General features: G+C 36.3%; 1 protein-coding gene and 1 pseudogene across 2 annotated transcripts in view; one reads left to right on the top strand and one right to left on the bottom strand.

Annotated features, from left to right (window-relative positions):
• The window catches only part of IMMP2L (IMP2 inner mitochondrial membrane peptidase-like (S. cerevisiae)), a 960253-nt gene that overhangs the window by 75476 nt on the left and 867733 nt on the right, over positions 1–17044 (top strand). The window contains exon 3 of the mRNA XM_010831176.1: positions 9005–9108. Coding sequence (XP_010829478.1) covers positions 9005–9108 — 104 coding nt within the window. The remainder of the gene's footprint in view (positions 1–9004; positions 9109–17044) is intronic.
• Positions 13593–15175, bottom strand: LOC104981910 (annotated as a pseudogene). The gene has a single exon (XR_824432.1). The product of XR_824432.1 is annotated as an HIG1 domain family member 1A, mitochondrial pseudogene (transcript).

Raw genomic sequence — 17044 nt, 5'->3', positions numbered from 1 at the left:
AAAGATTTGTCTAAGTTGTTTTTTTCTTTTCTTTTTTTTTTTTCCAGTTATAGATATACATGTATCTATTCTTTTTCAAATTCTTTTCCCATTTAGGTTATTACAGAATATGGAGCAGCATTCCCTGTGCTGTATAGTAGGTCCTCGTTGGTTATCTGTTTTAAATATAGCAATGTGTACATGTCCAAAAGACTTATCTAAGTTGTTTTAAATATAGCAGTGTGTACATGTCCAAAAGACTTATCTAAGTTGTTTTAAATATAGCAGTGTGTACATGTCCAAAAGACTTATCTAAGTTGTTTTAAATACAGCAGTGTGTACATGTCCAAAAGACTTATCTAAGTTGTTTGTTTTTTAATCCTAGTGCTCTACAACAAAAGCTTAGGAACTGATTGTGTGAGAATGCAAGAAAAGAAAATTCTTTTCTTCATTTAAGAAAAGAAAGTCAGGGCTGCTTTTGGGTTTGTTTTGTCAGGAATCCCAATGACTAGTGACGTTTTCCCTCTTACTACTGGAAATCTCCACTGCTGGTAGGAACATCTTGATGCAATCACACATTTTGAGATACAGGTAGAAACTCCTGCGTAGGAAAGGGTATGGCGAAATGTAATGGTTCTACATTGTTGGTGGGAATATAAATGGGTGCTGGCCTTATGGAAACCATTATGGAGGTTCCTTAAAAAGTGAAAAATACAATTACTATATGATCTAGCACCCCCACTCCTGGGCAGCTATTTGGAGAAAACTCTAATTTGAAAAGGTACATGCACGCCAGTGTTTACAATAGCACTATTTACAATAGCCAAGACATGGAAGCAACTTAAGTGCCCATCAAAAGATGACTGGATAAAGAGTGAAATAATAACATTTGGAGCGACATGGATGGACCTAGAGATTATCATATTAAATGAAGTCAGTCAGAAGGAGAATATGATGTCACTTATATGTGGACTCTAAAATATGATACAAATGAACTTATGTACAAAACAGAAAGAGGTCCACAGACGTAGAAAACAAACTTATGATTACCAAAGGGGAGGGCAGGAAGGGATAAATTAGGAGTTTGGAATTAGCAGATATACACTACTATATATAAAATAGATAAATAACAAGGTCCTATTATATAGCACAGTATTCTATTAATATAAAAAAACCAGAATGAATATATTCTGTTACATGTATATGGAAAATAATATTAAAAAAATATACAACTGGATCATTTTGCTGTATACCAGAAACTAACACAACATTGTAAATCAACTATAATTAAATAAAAAAAACCTCCTAAATTAAATATTCTCTGCTATTTCTTACTTCAGGAAACTTTGTTATTTTCTGTTGGTTGTAATTTTGATGTAGTCTCTGGGAATCTAGGATTTAAAGTATTAAAAACATGACAAGAAAATATAGACTTTCTGGTTACATCAAGTTCCCAAAGTTTATGACTTTTAATTTAGATTTCATACATATAACTTCTTTGGTTTAAAAGGACTGCTTGTTCTGTCTGAAGCAAACTGCCATTCCCACAGTGGGTAAAAACAAGATGTAAAATTTCTAAGAAATAATATGGTTTTACTAATTTTTCTAAAATTGCAACATCCAAATGAAGTTTCTTTCATTTCTTATATAATATTTTCATTTTGAAGTTAGAGCATTGTTTTTCTTCTGAAAAGTTGTTTTAGAAAACTCAAGAAGTAAAATTTTTTTCTTTTTATAAAGAAATTTAATTGAAGTACAAACAACTATGGGATTTTATAGTGTTGTAGGAACAGTTTCCCAATTAAAGAAAGTTTTTCTTTATGCATAATGTTATTCATATTCATAAGTATTGTTTATATTTATAAATGAACTGTAAAGAAAAAAGTTTTTGATGTTCTGATTAGCATTATTTCATTATGGATACTGTCCAACTTTATTTCTAAGGCTTAAATTACCTACTTGCTGCTGCTGCTAAGTCGCTTCAGTTGTGTCCTACTCTGTGCAACCCCACAGACGGCAGTCCACCAGGCTCCCCCGTCCCTGGGATTCTCAGAGCAAGAACACTGGAGTGGGTTGCCATTTCCTTCTGCAATGAGTGAAAGTGAAAAGTGAAAGTGAAGTCGCTCAGTTGCGTCCTACTCTTAGCGACCCCATGGACTGCTTGGCCCAACACAAAAGGTTTCTTACTATGCTTACTCATCCAGAGTGTGTTTTCTTTGAAAGAGAGGTATACATTGTTAACATAATGTACATTCGGTGGGAAACATCTTAGTTAAGTATGTTTTCAAATTCTTTTAATCTTTTAAACTTAAAAGTATAGACATACTATTTTCCAGCCACTGTTCTGGGGTTGGGCATATACAAAAATGAATGAAATATGGTTCTTGTAATTGAGAAACTTACAGTTAATTGAATGAAAGATTCATTTGTATAGGCAGATACCTATAATAAGGTTTTAAGGGCTATCCCTGAAGTTTACCTGAATTGTTAAGGGAGCACAGATTGGGAGATGATTAAGTTAGCCTTGTGCAGAAGAGCAAAGGTAAAAGAAACTATTGTTTCTTTTATAAAATCAAACAAGGTCTTCCAGGTGTTGACTGATGATTCTAATATTTTACTGCTTGGAATTTGACATGCTTGCTTTGGGGATGTTCCTTTCCCCTGCATAAATCTGTAGTTTACAAGGCATTACCTTTAGGTTCTAACAATTAACATTAGAAAAGTTGGTGGATGATTGATTCTGTAAGGGAAAGATGAATGCAGGTGTCAAAATTTGAGTCTCTAGAGATTATTCTGTCCCTAACTGTGGAGCACCAGCATGTAATTTGGTAATTTCCTCAAGGAAACTTCAGGTTCTGTTTTAAGGCTTCACAGAGAAGTCATCATCAACTGAGCTGGGTTTGGAAAGATAAATAAAACTTTTCCATGTAGGGAAAAGGCATTCTGGGAAGAGGGAAAGTCTGAGGATAGATGACTCAGAGAGAGTTAGAAGTTCAGAATAACTCAAGATTTTCTGGAGTAGGGGATTGGGTGAATTGTGACACTGTTTACTAAGGAAGGTAATATAGAAGTAGACTTTGGGTCTAAGATGGAAAAAGGGCTCTGTATTGGGTATATTAATTTGGAAAGTCTTTGGAAATTTCATTAGTTTATTAAAAAAAATTCTTTCCATTAAAATGTATTAATATCCTTACTTGCCCAGGTATCAAAAACACAGACTTGAGAACTAATCTCTTCTTAAAATGCTTTTATACTCTTGGAAAGAGAGGCAATCAGATAATTATAAAAATGCTTAAAAGCGCTATAATTGGGCATCTTTGGTGGTCCAGTGGCAAAGACTCTGAGTTCCCAGTGTAGGGTCTCAGGTTTGATCCCTGCTTGGGGAACTAGATCCCATCTACTGGGGAATTAGATCCCATCTACTGGGGAACTAGATCCATATAACTCTTGGGAACCAAGAGTTCCCAAGCCACAGCTAAAGATCTTGCATGCTTCAACTAAAAGGATACCACATGCCATAAACAAGACCTGATGCAGCTAAATAAATTAATATTAAAAAACGCTCTATGACAGTAAGAGTGTCAGGTTTTGATGAGGAACTTGGGGACATTTGTTTATCTAATGGAGACTGAAGATGGGAATGAGGAGGAGAGGTGAGGAGTGATGTGAAAGAATTCCTGGGAGATTGCCTCACGCAATTCAAGTGTTTTTTTTGAAGTACAGTTAAATGGTGGGAAGGGGAAAGAGGGAAACATTTCAGTCAAAAATTTTGCTTATATGATGCCTTGGGAACTATGGATGGAGAACTATGGATGGAGGTTCATAACACTGTAAAGGAGGCAGTGACCAAAACCACCCCAAAGAAAAAGAAATGCAAGAAGGCAAAGTGGTTGTCTGAGGAGACCTTAAAAATAGCTGAGAAAAGAAGAGAAGCCAAAGACAAAGGAGACAAGGAAAGATACACTCAACTGAATGCAGAGTTCCAGAGAATAGCAAGGAGATATAAGAAAACCTTAAGTGAACAATGCAGAGACATTGAGGAAAACAATAGAATGAGAAAAACTGGAGATCTCTTCAAGAAAATTGGAGATACCAAGGGAACAAAGATGGGCACAATAAAGGACAGAAATCACAGGAAATCTAACAAGCAGAAGATACTAAGAAGAGGTAGCAAGAATACACAGAAGAAATATATGAAAAAGGTCTTAATGACCTGGATAACCATGATGGTGTAGTCACTGTAACACTCGTCTAGAGCCAGAATGCAAAGTCAAGTGGGTGTTAGGAAGCATTACTATGAACAAAACTGGTGGAGGTGATGGAATTCCAGTGAATTATTTCAAATCCTAAAAGGTGATACTATTAAAGCACTGCACTCAGTATGTCATCAAATTTGTAAAAATCAACAGTGGCCACAGGACTGGAAAAACTCAGTTTTCATTCCAATTCCAAAGAAAGACAATGCCAAAGAATGTTTAAACTACCATGCAATTGTACTTATTTACATGCTAGCAAGGTAATGCTCAAAATCCTTCAAGCTAGGCTTCAACAGTATGTGAACCAAGAACTTCCAGATGTACGAACTGGATTTAGAAATGGCAGAGAAACAGAGACCAAATTGCCAAAATCATTGGATTATAGAAAAAGGAAAGGAATTAAAAAAAAAAAAAATCTACTTCTGCTTCATTGACTACGTGAAAGCCTTTGACTGTGTGGATCACTACAGACTGGGAAATTCATAAAAAGATGGGAATACCAGACCACCTTACCTGTCTCCTGAGAAACCTGTATGCAGGTCAAGAGGCAACAGTTAGAACCTTACATGGAACAGGGGACTGGTTCAAAATTGAGAAAGAAGTAGTACATCAGGGCCGTATATTGTCACTCTGCTTATTTAACTTATATTCAGAGTACATGATGCAAAAGGCCAGGCTGGGTGAATCACAAGCTGGAATCAAGATTGTCAGGAGAAATATCAACAGCCTCAGATATGCAGATGATACCACTCTAATGGTAGAAAGTGAAGAGGAACTAAAGATCCTCTTGATGAAGGTGAAAGAGGAGAGTAAAAAAAGCTGGTCTACAATGCAACATTCAAAAAACTAAGAGCATGGCATCTGGGTCGCAAAGAATCGGACACGACTGAGTGACTGAACTGAAGTGTTGTGCTAGAGAAGACTCTTGAGAGTCCCTTGGGCAGCAAGGAGATCAAACCAGTCAATCCTAAGGAAAATCAATCCTGAATGTTCATTGAAAGGACTCATGCTGAAGCTGAAGCTCCAATACTTTGGCCACTTGATGCAAAGAGCTGACTCACTGTAGAGGACCTTGATCTGGGAAAGATTGAAGGCAGGAAGAGAAGGTGGTGACAGAGGATAAGATGGTTGGATGGCATCACTGACTCTATGGACATGAGTTTGAGCAAACTCTTGGAGATAGTGAAGGACAGGGAAGCCTGGTGTGCTGCAGTCAGTGGGATCGCAAAGAGTTGGACGTGACTTAACAACTGAACAAGAACAACATGATGTCTTGGAGTGTGAGGAAGTAACTTGTGCACAGAGTACTGCTTGTGATTGAGTGTCACTTGCAGGAACAATATAAGTAGGGATTGGTAGGGTCCTATATGCCATGTGTGTGTTGATTTTTATGTTGAAGACAGTCTTGTTGGTAGTCAGGGAAGCTTATTATAAAGGATTTTAAGTAGGGGAATGGCTTGATGAGATTTGATGCTGAACAACCAGTTAGAATCATGTTCTAGAATCTCAGAAATGCAGTTGAGGGTAGAGTATAAATTTAACTAAGGGACATAATAATGAGTAAAAAGTACATCTTGCTTGGTTGTGAGGCAGGTAAGTAAATATGACATACTGCATTCTGAATGTTGTAGTATGAAGTGGTATGGATTGCATATGGAAGAGGAGCAAGTCATTTGGGACTGCACATTTAAGAGTCATAGGTCTATGGGTGGTATTTGCACCTAGAATATTCATGTGATTTTCTGAGAAAATAATTTAAAACAGAGATGAAAGACCTGAAGGTAGACTTCTAGACAAAAGCAGCCTTCATAGGATAACAGTTAAAGAAGAATCATCTAAATCTATGATGTTAGCACTGTGGGTTATAATTGATTATTAGGTTGCAAAATCAATAATGACTTAGCGACTAAACCACCACCATCAAAATCAATAATAGTGAATAGGAAATTAATATGATTGATTATAGACAGGATTTTAAAAACATGGATTAGGAGAGAATAGAAATTACGATATTAGGGTATGTGGTAAAGGTGATTATTGTTTTGTGATGTTTTGTTCAGATATGTGCATTTGTACTTTGGATACAGTAAAAATGTCTTTATTATGAGTTGTAATCACAAACTTTTGAAAAACAACAAAAGAGACTAAGGAAGAACAGTTGGAAATAATTAAATCACTTTTGTTCTTCACTTCTCTGATAGCAAGGAAAAGAAATGGACCCAGTGAAAGTGCAGTGGGAAGTAGATTTTTCTTTTCATTGTACAGTTGCTTTCCCCCAAGCCACCTTTACCGCATCAGTTATGTAAGGGGGAAAAATACAAAGAAATAAGGGGAAAGGGCTTGCAAGGTAATGAACTGAAGGATATAGAAGGAGAGGAAGAAAGAGAAAGTATGAATGAGAAATATGGATGAGAGAATAAACCACATACGGAAGCCTGGCTTTTCGCCTAACCTGACTGAGTGACTCCAGAAGCTCTGTTCCCGAGCACCACAGCCCAGCAACGCCCCTTGGATTTGTCCTGCCGCTGCAGCTGTTTCTTATTAGGGATAAAGCTGGATGAAGAACCTGGGGTAAGGGTACAAAACTACCTCTAATTAAAATTGTGATTTAGTTATATCACTAATAAAAGTTATTGAGAGCTTAACTAGGGGTCAAGAGCTATTCTAAGCACTTTAAATGCATGATCTCACCAAGTAAGTAAATATTGGTTAAGCCCTTAGAACAATGTCTGGCACATGGTAAGCACTTGCTGAGTATTGGATATTATTATTATTTAATTACTAATTAGAGAAAAGTTACTAAATATCATCATTTTACTAGTAAGGAAATTGAAGTATAACAAAGTTAAGTAACTTTCTCAAAATCTTATAGCTGGAAAGAAATAGAATCATTCACTTTTGAGTTGGAGGTGAGAGACTGATAGTATAGGTGCATAGCTACCCACTCGGATATTCGTGCCTGGAAAATCCCACGGACAGAGGAGTCTGGTGGACCACAGTCCATGGGGTTACAAAAGAGACATGACTTGGCCACGAAACAGCAGTGAAGGCTTATATGGTGATTGGTGCTTGAAGGATGATGATAGAAGAGAGAATAGACAAAATGGGTCTTAAGTGAAAGACATTATGAAAAAAAAAATCCCTTTAGCTTGGTGACTGGTTGGACACGAAGTAAAAAGGTAAGTAAGATTTAAAGTTGGTTGTCTGGGGAAGTAGTGAGTAGGATGTAAGAAAAGGGAGAAAACTTTTATGCTAGGAAATGATGACAAATTCCATTTAATAGTATTGAATTTTATGTCAGATAGTCAAGTGAGGATTAACAGGGAATTCAAAACTAAAGTTAGAGAGGTGTAGGCATTATCACATAAAGGAGTTGCAGAAGCTATAAGAGTGTTTGAGATCCCCAAGGATAACCAATAAGTTTCTGGTCACAAAAAATCTGGGGAGTCAAAAATAAAGTCATTGTAATAGCATCCACACAACATTTCTATGCCTTTGTCCACACCTGCTTTTTAGAAAACCTACAAGTAATTCCAGGAATCTTTAAAAAATAGTATGTCACTACTAGGGCTTGCCTGGTAGCTCAGTCTGCAAAGAATCCTCCTGCAATGCAAGAGTTTGATGCCTGTGTTGAGAAGATCCCCTGGAGAAGGAAATGGCAACCCATTCCAATATTCTTGCCTGGGAAATCCCATAGATAGAGACTGGCAGGTTATAGTCCACATGGGTCACAAGAGCCAGACACGACTGAGTGATTAAAACATCACCATGGCACTACTGCTCCAGGGATAGCCCGTTGTTGGGCATGTACTGTTTTCCTCGCTGCTGCCCTGGTTTCTGTGGCTCTGTCTGTTCTTGCTGCCAACCCACCATCTGCGAATGGGGGGAGCCTCCGTTGTGGTTTAGTACCTTCCCCACCACCACAGCAATTGCTCTTTTAGACCAATGACGTTCTCAGAGACCCTGGAGAGTCAGTGTGAAAAAGCTCTCCTACTTTTTCTTATTCTACTATCAAGTTTCAGACTTGATATCCATTGACTTTTTCAGCAGTTCTGTCCAGGTGATAGATGTATTGGCTTTATGGTTCCTTAATCAGTTTCTTATGCCTAGATGATTCCTGACCGTCAGATGAACTCTTACAGAAAATGTTTCTCCGTGTCTGCCCCATTGGTCCTTAGGCATATCTAGACTTGTCTAAATCCAAGGCAAAGGCTGCTTACTAGGCTTAAACTGAAAGCCAGGACCCTTCCTGCAAGCTCTCTGTAGAAAAGAGAGATCAAAGTGGGAAATTCCCATATTTTCCAAGATTATTTCATCACTTGCTACTCTGGTCTCTTTACTGTTTCTATGGTATTTTCCTGGTTGATGTGAGATTATTTCTTCTTCTCTCCAAATGGAGCAATCACATGTACTTACTATGGAATTAGGTCCTATCTGAATATTCTATAGGGAGGCTTGATTTCACTTTTTTCTTTTATTTCTTACAATTTTCCATGCCTCTTTAAGGGAGTTTAGTAAAGAGTTGACTGTCTAGCACATTTTCCTTTGAAATGAGTATTGGTAATTTTTTTTTTTTCTGGTTACCTGTGAAGAATCCCGATGAGCCTTTTTGAAAACTCATCATTTGCAGTTATTTTAGAACAGCAATTTATTGAAAGCTACTATATTAGAAATGTTTTATTGCACTGCACTACAGCTATGAAGTGCAAAGAACCATGAAGATTGAAAATTACAAATGACAGATGTGTCTCTTTCTTCTTATTTTTTAGCCTTCTTTGAATCCTGGGGGGAGCCAGTCATCTGATGTGGTGCTTTTGAACCATTGGAAAGTGAGGAATTTTGAAGTTCAACGTGGTGACATTGTGTCATTAGTGTAAGTAAATCAGAAACATACTATATTCCTATATAAGATGATTTATAATTATCTGATTTAGCTAGTAATTCCGTTTATACCATATTGTCAATTACTAAATTAATAGGTTCATTTTTCAAAATCTATTTTGAACTGTAACAGTACTATGAAAGAAGATTTTTTTCTATGATACTTAAAATTTATCACTTGATTGACATACTTGGTTTTGGCAAAATGTTTTTGATGAAATATTGATTAGAAATTATTATATTGATGATCTAGAGTACATGTATCTGGTATTTTGAGTTATTTTGAAATATTGCATTTTGGAAGCAACTTGTATGTTACTCTCATGCTTTATTAGCTGTGTAGCTGCAAAATATTTCTAGACCATTGTAAGTGTGACATGAAATTCAGTGGCATTTATATATATGTATCAGTGATTTAACTGAAAAAAGGAAGTTTGGAAGATGGTAGACTGGAGGCTTTTGTTTGGGACCAAAAGGTGGCACTGTTTCTCTGTTAAAGTATTACGACTGGTCAGGAACAAGAATTTCATTCTAATCTTAGTGTAGAGAAGGAATGTCAAAATGTACATGACTGCACAATGATATTCCTATGTTTGAATGATTTAGATTTGAGATTTGTTTGTTTATTTTAGAAGTAAATTTACACTGAGAAGACTGCAACAGAACTTGCCTAATTTCTACTCTTTTCAGCTACTTATACAAATGTTTTAACATGATTCCCTGTTATGCCAGTTAGTGCATTGGGGAAGCAATTAATGTAGTCGTTACTGTTATTTGTTTTAATGATAGTAAAATCCTACTGTTTGGCGAAGACTTGGAACTTATAAGTATGATTCTTGAATTAGAATAATTGTTTATTGTTGGGTGATAATTTATAATTGGTAAAAGCAAAACGTTATCTACTTGCTCTTACTTATCTTTGGTTACTGCTTTGTAGAAATAGATATTTTCTAAATGTGTCTCAGTCAAGCCTGTTCTACTAAGATTTATTTGAAAACATATTAACTAAACCTGGTCAGTAACTAATGAAATAAATTTGAGTGGAGTTTTGTATGGCAGACATCCAAGGATGGGGATTAATGCTTCTCATATTCTTGAGTGCTTTCTTTAGTATTAACCTACTCTTCAGAGTATCCTTTTACTTTGTCATTCAGGGAACTGCTTCTGCAACCTCCTTAACAACCTTCCCATGCTGGGTTAGCCTGTCGTGTGCTCATTATTCTTTTGCTTTTGGTTTGACAAGGTTACATCCTCACTTAGCCCGTGATGGAGAGGATACCCACCCAAGTGAAAGAGGTCACCTTATAAGCAGACGATTGTGCGGTGTATTTTTTCTGTGAGAAACATGCTGACTATCTTTAACCAAATGAATCTGAATAGGTAATTGGGGAGGAAAAAAGGCTCCTTAAAATCCAAGTTTGCATGGATCCAAAACTGTACCCTAGCATATCCTAGACTATATTAAAAAAGAAGAGAATGTTATCCTTTTATGTAAATATTAAAGTGATTGATATTTATTATATAAATTAATTTCAAAAACAGTATATTCAAATTGAGGTTGATATACTAAATTATAGCTACCTCAGTTGAACTATATTTTAAATGAGTTAACTATGTGATGTATCTCTGTCAGGTATGAATAACACAAATTTTCTTTCATAATGCTTGTTGTTAGTAGGAGCTATTCACATATAAAAATGCTTAGTGATTGGTATCATATTATTTAACAACAAATAATCATCAAGCAGTAACTGTTGCTTTCTTTTGGTGAACAACCAGACTTATACTTGTTTAGTATGATGCAATACTAGTAAAAGACACTGTTTAAAGTATCTTTTTAGTTTCATGAGCAAAAATGCTTTCTGGACACATGTCCTTACATTAGAATATCCTGTCAATATAAGAAATGTGTGACTAATACAGAAACACATGACTAAATTTTGAATTTATGGCTAAATATAAAATACAAAGATAACAAATTGATGTTAATTATGCATTTTATTGATACATAAGTAATCTTTGGTAACAAAGTAGTGTGACAGCTTATATTTTAAATCATTCCTGGACAGAATTTTATGTATTCAGAGTATGTGGAAATGCAGCACTTCTACTATAATATTATATATGCCTTTCGGGAAAACTTTGTGGTTTGCAAATTCATTCTTAAATTACTAGGGCTTATGCATCTTCATAACCAGAACACCAATGAAAATAACAATAATTCCAATAGCACTGTTTAAAAGACATCTGAAGTTTCTAATAAATAAACACTGCAGTAAATGTTGGATTTACTTAAAACAATAAAGGTGAAGATAGCTTGATGGAAGAAGATATAAGGAAGGTTTGAGGCTATATATGTTTTCAAGGGCCAGTGTTATTATTATCAGAATTTGCAAGAAGAGAAAAGATTGCAGGCTTCGTACAAAATGTACAAATGTACAAAATATCTCTGATCCCAGAGATAGATGTTCAGTTCATTGTTTTGTGTTGTTTTATTTGTTGTAAGTTTTTTTTTTTAAACAAAGATCCGGGTTAAACTTGCAGTAAGTTTCCTAGGAAAAAAGTTGAATGTATAATACTGATTCCTTCTTAGCTTGCTGCCTTTAGTGTACTCAGCCTTCAACTGCTATTAATGAGACATTGATGGTTTTGGGAGAAAACCAGATGTGAACCAGTGAAGCTTCTGCTTTATACCGACTTCTTTCTCCATTCTTTCTCACCAGCTGCCTATGAACTAATTCATGTTACAGGAAGACAGTATGTAGCAAAGCAGACTGTCCCATCTACTTCATTCAGTTTATTGACCAACACTATTCCCTAATGCAAGGAAGGTCTGGGTGGGGGAAAGGTACATATTGGAATATGCTTCTTTGCATCCCTTCCTTCTCTTTTCCTGTCACTTTCTTTCTGTAAAAGACCGTAGCAGTGCAGCAACTGTTTAAGCACGTTATTCAGTAATGTTAAATAGAAGGGTGTTTTGTTTAATAACATCACACAAAACATTATTTGCTGTCATTGAGTCCTCAGTGTTACTGAGTGTATGCAGGAGACATCATACTCTCTTGGTGGATTTGCAGACTAATAGTGGGGATTAAGGTGGATTTTCTATACCTCGGAATTGACTTTTCATTAACCTGTGTGATGGCCTTACTGCCATAGACTTAACATAAGTAGCACTATTTTATAATGATATATCAATTAACAGAACCATTGGGACAGAGTTTCCTTCATAATAAAGTTTCAAATAATCACATTTAAGAGTGTTTTAACTTTTCATTTTGAGATATTATCGACTTAAAGGTTGTAAAAATAGTACAGGGAGTTCTCACATATCCTCATTTATTTTTTAAAATTTTATTAGTATAAAATTGACAAAATTGTAAGATATTTAAAGTGTATACTGGGATGAATTGATATATGTACACATTGTGAAAGAATTTCCCTCATCAAGTTAATTAACTCGCCCATCGCCTATTTACATTTTGTGTGTGGGAGGCGGGGAGGGGGTTGGGCATAAGCTAGAGAGAGAACATTTAAGTTCTACTGTTGGCGAATTTCAGTTATATAACACAGCTTATTAACTGTCATCACCATGTTATACATTAGCTTCTCAAACCTTATTCTTCTTATACCCTCCAAATATTAACATCATACACAACCATCGCATAATTATGGAGACTGGGAAATTGACACTGATACAATACTGTTAACTAATCTACAGACCTTATTTAAATTTCATTAGTGTTCCCACTAATGTCCTCTTTCTAGACCAAACTCCTACCCAGGATCCTATATTTTGTTTTTATTTTTCTTGTCTCTCTAGTCTCTTCTAATCTGTGACAGTTCCTTGGTCACTCTTCATCTTTTTTAAGCTTGACAGTTTTAAGGGTCCTGGCCAGATATTTTGGAGAATGATCCCTTTGAATGTTTGAGGGTCAGTCTGTCTCCAGTGAGGAGGTGGTGCTGTTGATGGCAGTTGTTGGGGAGGCTGCAGCAGTGGTAACAGTTGGGAAGGTGGATAAGACTAGGTCAGAGGAGATGGAAATTGTCAGGCATGGAGCTTTTCAGGTTCTTGGAACCACATATTTGTGTCCTGACTAAGAGATCCCATGGCTTCTATAAGTCCACACAGACAATTCTTTAGATGCTAGGAAGTAAGGAGGGAGGCCTGTGCAGGTGGGGAAGGCTACAATTTGTAGTAGGGTTGAAGGGAAGGAACTAAGGCTAGGTGACAGATTATACTACACTGAGCCAGCATTCACTTCTACAGTAGAAGGCAAGGGTGAGTGAATTCTCCTTTAATGAACACTCCTGTATGTCAGGCATTACACTAAGTGCTTTGGGTTGTCATTTTATTTCTCATAACAGTAACAGGAAATAGTTATTATTATTTTTGTGGGTAGTGGACATTATTCATTTATTTTTTAATGTACTTTTTATTTAGGTAACTTTGGTTTAGAACATTATATATATATATTTTTTTTTTGATGTGTTCATTTACTTTAATAACACTACATTTACCATGTTATCACCATGGAATGTAAATTCAGGTTAGACGAGAATTCACAAGTACAACAAAGCATTCTGTGATATACCAAAGTTTGTATAATGTCTGACCAAACCAGCTTGCTCATCAATGACTTCCACTATAGGGATTTTATTTAGTTGATGATACTTTTGGAGAAAACAAACATACCGCACACATTTAAAAAGTGTTTTTCATTTACCTTTGCATTAGCACTTAAAATACATGTTTCAAAATAATTTAAAATTATTCTAATATAACAGCAGCAAAATATAATTCTGCAATTACTAAAGAGCTAAAAGGGACCCACAAGTTCATGTTTATAACTATGATTCTAAAATAAATACTACTTGAAAGTGGCTCTGTTACCAGCTTTTTAGTGTTGGTTTAAAAACACACACAGACTTCCAGGGAGGTTTGTAATGTTGTATTCCATGCACTGTTCTGAAAGGGTTCCTCAAGACCCAACCAGCCCTTAAAACAGTACTCAGTCCACAAGGCCGTCAGAAAGTTAAATTAACTGGGGTAAATAGGATTCCTACTTTACATCAAAAGCATATGATATTCTGCAGCAACTGGGAGCATTTTCAGGATTGGCATGTTGTCTTCTTTAGAACTAATTTCAACAGAAGAGTTTAAGAAGGTGGACAGGTACCACTATCAAGTGTATTTAAAAGTGACATGTTTCTTTTGTGCTGGTCTGACTCCCCTGAATGACCTAGCTAGTGAACTAGTCACCAGTAACTTGGTCACCAGGCAAATCAAGCCTGCAAGAAAGGAGGCCAATTTTCAAATTACCATGTTCTTGTCTGACCCAAACAATTTATTTTCAGCATAAACATATAACCTCAATATGAGATGTCTAACTAAAGCAAGCACCACCAAGACGACCAAGACAGCATCTCCTCTTCTAAGGTTTAGGTTTCCCCCAGAATTCTTGATACAGGGAATAGCCCATACCAAGAGTCATTGCTCCCTCAACAAAGCCTTGGGCTGCCACACGCATGTGGATCAGGTGAACAGACATTTTAGTATGTCCCCTGCTCTTCAATCTATATAATCCATATGCAACAATTGCTGCAAAACCTGCCATTCCAATGGGGACAAATGGTGCCTCTCTAGCTTTTCGGATAAGTTTAGATCCCTGATCTTCATCGTATGAAGAAAGAGAAATATCTGTGTCGCTTGACATAGTGATTGAAGAATCTTCAGACAACTTCAAGACGTTTCAGGTTCCTACCGGATTCTCCATTATATGTTTCATATGTAAACATTATATTTCTACTTCTGTATACACTAAATCTTGCAGACATAGTTAAAGTGATAAAACTAAGATTTAGCAAGTAAATGGCAGAGCCAGAATTTGAATACAGTTCCATTTGAACCTGTATTTTAATACAGGTCCAATTAAACCTGTATTGCTTGATATAGTACACATATGTGGCTATTGAGCAGTTAAATGTGGCTTTTGTTGTTATTCATTTGCCCAGTAGTGTCCCACTCTGCGACCCCATGGACTGCGACACACCAGGCCTCTCTCTCCCTCACCATCTCCCAAAGTTTGCCCAAGTTCATGTCTGACACCCTCTTCTCCTTCTGTCCTCAATCTTTCCCAGCATCAGGAACTTTTCCAATGGGTCAGCATTAGATGACCAAAATACTGGAGTTTCAGTTTCAGCATCAGACCTTCCAATAAATATTCAGGGTTGATTTCCCTTAAGATTGACGGTTTGATCTCCTTGCAGTCCAAGGGACTCTCAGGAGTCTTCTCCAGCACCACAGTTCAAAGGCATCAATTCTTAGGCACTCTGGCTTCTTTACTACTGCTACTGTGTGCTTGTTATGTAACGTGGCTACTGCTGCTTGTTAAAATGATAGTATTTTGTATACCAAGTGCTTGTGTGCTCAGTCATGTCCAAGTCTTTGCAACCCCATGGACTGCAGCCCCCAGGCTCCTCTGTCCATGGATTTTTCCAGGCAAGAATATTGGTTGTCATTCTTCTCCAGGGGATATTTCCAACTCAGAGTTTGAACCAGAGTCTCTTGTATCACCTGCATTGGCAGGTGGGTTCTTTAGCACTGAACCACTGGGAAAGACATATTTTGGATATATTCAGTCAAATAAAATATTTTATTAAAATTAATTTCACCTGTTTCTTTTTCCTTTTTTTAAATGTAGCTAGTAGAAAATTTGAAATCACCTATGTGACACACATTACATTTTAAGTGGACAAATGCCCTGTCTAAATCTTCTTCCATTGTACCTGCTGCTTTCCTGGAGTGTGTCTAAGGTGTCTCATCTAAGGGTGAACTAAGATGAGGTCCTAAAGTCTGAAGTGGAGAAATACTAATGTAGTTTCTATGAAATACAGTACACTCCCAAAGAGAGGTAAACACTGTGTTGGTGAGTGTTGGGATGATCAGGTTCAGAGACAAAGGAAAAAAGACATGTAATTTACAAAGAGAGAAAAGTACCCATTATAGTTTATTATTTTTTTTTTTCTTGTCAGACTGAAGTCTCTTTATTTTTTTAAAAAAATATTTATTTATTGAAGTATAGTTGATTTACAACATTAGTTTTCAGTATACCACAATGATCAGTTATATATATATATTTTTCAGATTGTTTTCCACTATAGGCTATTATAAGATACTGAATATAGTTCCTTGTGCTATACAGTACATTTATTTTTGCTTATCTATTTTATATATAGCAGTTTGTGTCTGTTGATCCTAAGTTCCTAGTTTATTCTTTTTTACCTCTTTTCCCCCCTTTGGTAACTGTAAGTTTGTTTTCTGTGTCTGTAAGTCTGTTTCTGTTTTGTGTATGGGTTCATTTGTATTATTTTTAGATTCCACATGAAAGTGATATCATATATTTGTCTTTCTCTGACTTACTTCACTTCATATGATATTTTCTAGGTCCATTTACGTTGCTGCAAATGGCAATATTTCATGCTTTTTTATGGTTAAGTAAAATTCCATTGTATGTATATACCACACATTTTATATTAATATATATCTCACCAGTCATCTTTTGATGGGCATTTCGATTGCTTCCATGTCTTGGTTATTGTAAATAGTACTGCTGTGAACTTTGGGATGCATGTGTCTTTTTGAATTAGAATTTTTATCTTTTCTGGATGTATGTCCAGGAGTGGGATTGCTGTCTTATCAGTTCAGTTCAGTCACTCAGTTGTGTCCGACTCTTTGCGACCCCATGAATTGCAGCACGCCATGTCTCCCTGTCCATCACCAACTCCTGGAGTTTACGCAAACGCATGTCCATGGAGTTGGTGATGCCATCCAACCATTTCATCCTCTGTCGTCCCCTTCTCTTCCTGCCCTCAATCTTTCCCAGCATCAGGGTCTTTTCCAATGAGTCAACTGTTTGCATGAGGTG

This window comes from Bison bison, unplaced genomic scaffold, assembly GCF_000754665.1.
Source record: "Bison bison bison isolate TAMUID 2011002044 unplaced genomic scaffold, Bison_UMD1.0 scf7180017864525, whole genome shotgun sequence".
Lineage (NCBI taxonomy): Eukaryota > Metazoa > Chordata > Mammalia > Artiodactyla > Bovidae > Bison > Bison bison.
The sequence above is the reverse complement of the archived record's forward strand: the minus strand, read 5'-3'. Positions and strand labels throughout refer to the sequence as shown.